The following is a 6,664-nucleotide window of genomic DNA, read 5'->3' as shown; positions in this document are numbered from 1 at the left end:
AGTAAAGATTTACACCACATTTCAGATGTAAAACCGTTTATTGAAAGATAATCTGCTTTTTAACTTTGTCTTTGCCATATAACTTTTCACTTTACATTACTAGTATGCTGTGTCGGACTTAAGAAACTGTTAACATACAACAATGTTTGAAGTTAAATATCCAGTCTAGAACCTAGGGAACATTTTTAAACAGAAATTACGAATGCATTGTTATAGTGAACAGATGACACAGTGTTGTATTTGTACATTCTTCCTTGTTAGTTGCACGATTACGTAACGACTATAAGGCTCACATACTTAGAACATTTACCAGTACTGTTAATGAGATTTTAATGCAACATTTTGGTTTACTTGAAAATACATTCTGGATTTAAAGTACTTTCTGTAGAATTAATGATGACTTAGCATTTGGTTTCTTTGACAGCTACACGATTATATCACGACGCTACTAATGAGTGACAATTTACAATGTTGTTTTTGCGGTGTATCTGTTTTATATCCGCACAGTTTTTCTGAATTCTTCTGGAAAGCAAAACATGTTTTAGTAGTAAGCTACAATGTGAGAGCCTTTTTCGTAGCACGACAATACTTTACAGTATAGTACTTCCTTGATCACAGTAATGTACGTAATAACTACGATATCTCTACACAAAGCATTGCACTTTCGTTTATGATGGGGTAAGTACATTGACTTCTGCAGAACTTAGCTTTCAGAGGACAATAACTATGACACTTTCACAGAGATTATCTTACAGCAAGACGCACATTTAGCGCTACAGGACATGTGTTTGAGTGATTAATTTTGTACTTAAAATATTTATTTTTCAAGATATTTGGAGTACAATGATACAAAGGTTTTCCGTAATACATTTCATTCCATTGTTGTAATCTGTAACACCTGAGGGTATAATTACATTAATCCTCAGGGGGGTACACGCTTACTTTGTGTACCATGTGTGTGGCAACCACAAGGAACCCTAGCTAATGTGGTATTTGCTTATACAACTTTACACATCGGTACCATATTTCTCTAACTCACAAATTACACAGCTGTCTGATCATGTAACTGAGAGATAAACTTTTTTTATTACATCAGTGACAGATGTTTACGCAATTACACAGTTGGATAACTTCACACTTATGAAATTGTATTTTGTCTGTACTTTGTGAAATGCTCATATTTTTTCGGAACCATTGTGATACTAGGAGAGCTTTGAATGATATATTTGGTAAGGGAGCATGATTTTAAAGTACGTTTGAGGTAGATGACACTATTGAAATGAGCAGAGAATTTTTTTTAGGTTTTGAAATTATTGGAGGAAGCTACGATGATTTTGAGAATTGACTGAGATGTTATGATATTATTACGATGATGATGTGTACTATGCTGTTGAGATATGTTTATGATCAATAAGATGATGCTACCGTATATGAGTAATAAGAAGTATGTTGGAAACCAAGAAGCGTACTTTAAGAGTTATGAAATGTGCGTAAATGCTTGACTGTATCACAATGCTGACGAATATTTTATTTGGACACTTATATTTATAGGGTTTTGTTTCTACACATTTGCAACGCAAATTCTCGACCCGTGAAATTTTGTATATGAGACTGTTACTGTAGCGGAAGCTGCTGTCGTAAATATTTCCGTAAGAAAGTTAAGTGACCACCTGCACGTGCGTCGTGGGCACGCAGCTGTGTCAGACGCTGGGAGAACAAGTCATTAGTGAGTGCCTCGTCAGAAGCACAGGTAGAATAAAAGAAAGGGGAGGCCATTGTCCTCGCTATTGACATTTCCTTGTTGAAAGCATACTGTGGAGCTCGTAATTTATGATATTTACTAAAATGCCTAATGAAATGATTAGAAAAATTTTACATCTATTGTCTTTGTAGTTAAGAGATTGCTCATTTTGTTTAATATCTGGTTTCCAGCTGTGTTGCAGCACTGGTTTTATAAAATACACTTAAATGCATCTACTAATGTGAACACTTTCTGTCAACAGATTTATTAAATAATTATTTTTTGATCCACATTCTTCGAAAAAGGAGCTCTTGGAATGGAGAGAACAATAAAAAGGGACTAATAACAGTAACTGCATCTATAATTTTCTTTTCAAGTACTTGGTAATTTCTTTTGTAGAAAAATTTGTGGTGCACCACTTTAATTACATAGACATTAAGATGTGAATATACATTTCTCTTATCTGCATTGTTGTTTTTACTGTAATATTTTTTCTGCTTGAGCTTTGTCATGTTTAGATATAAGATGCTGTTTGCCAGGCATAGTGCTACTGAATTTTAATTTGTGTTACTCTGCTAAGCCAGATTTATTTTTCTTGTTTGCTGCGCATTGCCTCACATTAGTTGTAATTTTGAATTGCTTGGTAATTTAGATTTACTGTAGCTTGCTTTGCAAATTTCCATTTTTTTATTGCTGTTTGTGTTAATTGTTTTGTGCTGCTGCATTGCCTAGTCCCTTAGTTTAGTATCTGAGTTCAGTAGATTTAAGTTAGCTTAAGAGGGGGTAGACTATATAAGAGAATGAGTTGCAATGAATTGGAAGAAATGCATTGAGAAGTTATACGAAAAAAAGTACAGAAAGCAGGTATAGATAGGACTTTTGGGAATAATGATGAACCAAGGGAGATCTCCATGCAAAATACTGCAGTAAAACAAACCCTGTCCTTCCCATTGTGTTATCCCCCTATGTGTTTGTGTACCCTTGTGTATTTGTTTTCTTCCTGTCTCTGTGTACTGTTTCATAGAACTTTTTTCTCTTCTAATACTAAGTTACATTCACTATGATGAGGAATACTGTTATCCTCAAATACAATTGGCATTAATAATATGCTATTTACTTTGTAAAGATGTTTAGACATTATTTATTCTGTTTTGTGTTAATGCTCATGTGTGAAGTTGATGTTCCGAAAGTTATTCTGATCTTTTATGTATGTACTCATGTCATAATTCCTGTAACATTGATGTATATGTCTATTTCTATTCTTTTGTAAAGCCTGTTTTACTACAAATGTTATCTGTATTGTTATGTTCTTTAATGATGTATTTTGTACCTTTGTAATTGTATTCTCATGTTATAAAATTGTAATTGACACCAGGTCATCTTATTATTAACTTGTAAGTTACATTTCACTGCACACGTTTACTGTTGGTCATAGTATATGGACAATATGTGAGAAGTAGGGACTGTTAGTGTTTGCACGTGTGTTAAAAATTCAGCAAGGTACTGGATAACAGCACTGCTGGTTCTAAGGACAATTCCAAAAACTTTGTGAGTGAACAAGTGGTCGTTATGGACTTGCTATATTGTCTGCAAGACTCTTCGATGGTGATTGTGCACCTGCACAGTCGCAGCAGATGGCTGCTGGCCGTCTCTACAAGGACTACAGTGGGTCTACTCTGTGATGACCTACCTACCAATATTCTTCAAAACTTCGACTGACTCTACTGTGGGTTTGCTCTGTTGTGGCCCATTACCTGTCTGCATGTCAAGAGTCAGCACTGTCTTTCCATTGGAAGGACAACACTACTTCTTCTAGACTGCATGGAAATCCACTACTTCTGTGTGCATTTGCTTTTACTGCTCAGACTTTGAGAAAAACACTGCAATTTTACTGTGACGAATGATGAGGACTGTCTTTATGGACTGTGAGAAAATTTTAGCTTTTGACCAACATTGTATCAATAAGTGTGTGCAATTGAAATCTTTGTTATTGTAATTATGAAAAATTTTTTCAAATCATTATTGGCCACTGGCCAAAACAATTTGTAAAATTTTTTGTGGGGAGCATGGGGGCTATGTAAGTAGGCTGTTTAGGTTTTTTTATTGGTAACGCGACCTCTGTATGAAAATCACTGGCTGTGCTGTGTGCAGTCTGTGGCTGCTTTGCATTGTTGTAATACTCGCCATTGTAGTGTTGGGCAGCGGCAGCTGGATGTGAACAGCGCGTAGCGTTGCGCAGTTGGAGGTGAGCCGCCAGCAGTGGTGGATGTGGGGAGAGAGATGGCGGAGTTTTGTAATTTTTCATGAACTGCTATATTTATATATGATGATATTAAGGTAAATACATTGTTTGTTCTCTATTAATATCTTTCATTTGCTAACTATCCCTATCAGTAGTTAGTGCCTTCAGTAGTTTGAATCTTTTATTTAGCTGGCAGTAGTGGCGCTCGCTGGATTGCAGTAGCTTGAGTAGCGAAGATTTTTGTGAGGTAAGTGATTTGTGAAAGGTATAGTTTACTGTTAGTCAGGGCCCATTGTTTTGTAGGGATTATTGAAAGTCAGATTGCGTTGCGCTAACAAAATATTGTGTGTCAGTTTAAGCACAGTCTTGTAAAAATTGTTCAAAGGGGACGTTTCAAGTACATTCCGACGAAGTATGCATTTCAGTCCAAAGAATTCTCACATAAAAAATTCGGAGACATCGGTTTTCAGCATACTATTGTATATGTCCGGTTAGGGCACATTTCCGAAGAACTTGGTCTGGAGTGCCGATTTCGCCACAGTCACAGTTGGCCGTTGGCTTCTTATCAGTTCCATTGATATACAGGGTGTTACAAAAAGGTACGGCGAATCTTTCAGGAAACATTCCTCACACACAAATAAAGAAAATATGTTATGTGGACATGTGTCCGGAAACGCTTAATTTCCATGTTAGAGCTCATTTTAGTTTGTTCTTCCACCTACGCTCAATGGAGCACGTTATCTTGATTTCATACGGGATATTCTACCTGTGCTGCTAGAACATGTGCCTTTACAAGTACGACACAACATGTGGTTCATGCACGATGGAGCTCCTGCACATTTCAGTCGAAGTGTTCGTACGCTTCGCAACAACAGATTCGGTTACCAATGGATTGGTAGAGGCGGACCAATTTCATGGCCTCCACGCTCTCCTGACCTCAACCCTCTTGACTTTCATTTATGGGGGCATTTGAAAGCTCTTGTCTACGCAACCCCGGTAGCAAATGTAGAGACTCTTCGTGCTCGTATTGTGGACGGCTGTGATACAATACGCCATTCTCCAGGGCTGCATCAGCGCATCAAGGATTGCATGCGACGGAGGGTGGATGCATGTATCCTCGCTAACGGAGGACATTTTGAACATTTCTTGTAAAAGTGTTTGAAGCCACGCTGGTACGTTCTGTTGCTGTGTGTTTCCATTCCATGATTAATGTGATTTGAAGAGAAGTAATAAAATGAGCTCTAACATGGAAAGTAAGCGTTTCCGGACACATGTCCACATAACATCTTTTCTTTCTTTGTGTGTGAGGAACGTTTCCTGAAGGTTTGGCCGTACCTTTTTGTAACACCCTGTATGGACCATGACCCAAACGGTAGTCACGTACTTGGTGGAAACTGGAACGTTCTTCCTCCTGTGTAGTTGCGGCACACGCCCTGATATTAAAAGCACGCTTTCTGCAGCTTGCAGCAACGCTGTGCCGTGTAGCTCCGTACACTCGAGCTGCTGCCGTGTGACGTCAGACACGGCTGGGGCGGACTGGGTGCCGAGCGACGACAGCGGCGGCAGCGACGACTCCTCCCCGCGGCGGCGGCCCCGCGACCCGTTCCTGCCGGAGAACCGCATCCCGCTGCCGGGCGCGGAGGCGGAGGCGGAGGCCGAGCACGGCTGCTGCGGGGGCGGCGGTCGGCGCAACGAGAGGGAGCGGCAGCGCGTGCGCAGCGTCAGCGACGCCTTCCACCGGCTGCGGCGCCGCCTGCCCGCCGTGGCCGGCCGCCGGCCCGCCAGCAAGCTGGAGGTGCTGCGCGCCGCCATCGCGCACATCCGCCGCCTGCAGGCGCTGCTCGCCGCCTCCCCGCGCCACCAGCACCACCCGCTCTGCGGCAGCCAGTAGTTGCCGGAACACCGGCAACTGCGGCGGCGCATTTCTCATTTCGCCATCATCTTGAGACCCATGACCGCACCGAGCAGTGGTGCACATTCTGCATTATGTAAATACCAGATACGGAAACGTTCCTTCCTCTCCTTCACACTTCCAGATGACTAATCTATTTTGTTTTTCAGACAAAATAAAACACCGTAATACTTAGCGAATCATATACACTCAAAGAAAAATGTATTAATCTAATATACATGGACATTAATAAATGATAGAATGCTTTTACGACCGGATGGCACTGCTTTTGGTAAGCCTGTCGGTACGTAAGGGAATGGTCCACGAAACTCTTCTGTTCCTGACGTTTCGTCCAGAACTGCGCTGGACATCTTCAGAGGCGTTGCTCCTTCGTTAAGTCATGTCGACTCAATACATGGTTGCTAGCCAATACTACGTCACAAAAATTTGAAAAAGCACACCGTTTGCAATTTAGGGCTTGTGACAGGTACCCCTTCCCCATCACTCTCCTCAGGATTAGTTAAAAATATGACGGCAAAGAAGCAGAGAGTGTTAAATTCTTGGAATTTCAACTCGATAATACGAGGGTAAGTCAATTATTATCCTGAAAATAGTTATAAAATTTTATTGTAATCAAATAAGAAACTTACAAGAACATCATTTTTCAACATAGTCTCCTAGCTTTTCAACGCACTTGGTCCATCGTTGTGCAAGCTTCCTGATGCCCTCATAAAAAAAAGGTTCTCGATTGAACTGCGAGCCAGGAATTCACCGCTTCTTTCACAGTTTC

At 40.4% G+C, this 6,664-nt stretch overlaps 1 protein-coding gene across 1 annotated transcript; it reads left to right on the top strand.

Annotated features, from left to right (window-relative positions):
- Positions 1-5,343: 5,343 nt before the first annotated feature.
- Positions 5,344-5,874, top strand: LOC126474536 (helix-loop-helix protein 2-like). Its single transcript, XM_050102008.1, has 2 exons — positions 5,344-5,637; positions 5,680-5,874. Exons 1-2 carry the CDS (start codon positions 5,344-5,346, stop codon positions 5,872-5,874), a joined length of 489 nt encoding a protein of 162 aa, XP_049957965.1.
- Positions 5,875-6,664: the final 790 nt, after the last annotated feature.

This window comes from Schistocerca serialis, chromosome 4 (genome assembly GCF_023864345.2).
Source record: "Schistocerca serialis cubense isolate TAMUIC-IGC-003099 chromosome 4, iqSchSeri2.2, whole genome shotgun sequence".
NCBI classification, from domain to species: Eukaryota; Metazoa; Arthropoda; class Insecta; order Orthoptera; family Acrididae; genus Schistocerca; species Schistocerca serialis.
This window is presented reverse-complemented; position numbering and strand designations above follow the sequence as displayed.

What these genes read in the sequence shown, in the direction of transcription:
- LOC126474536 (XM_050102008.1), top strand. Translation starts at nt 5,344, where the DNA reads ATGACCCAAACGGTAGTCACGTACTTGGTGGAAACTGGAACGTTCTTC. An exon ending in GCGCGGAGGCGGAGGCGGAG is followed by an intron (nt 5,638 to 5,679) that starts GCCGAGCACGGC and finishes CGGCGCAACGAG; the next exon opens with AGGGAGCGGCAGCGCGTGCG.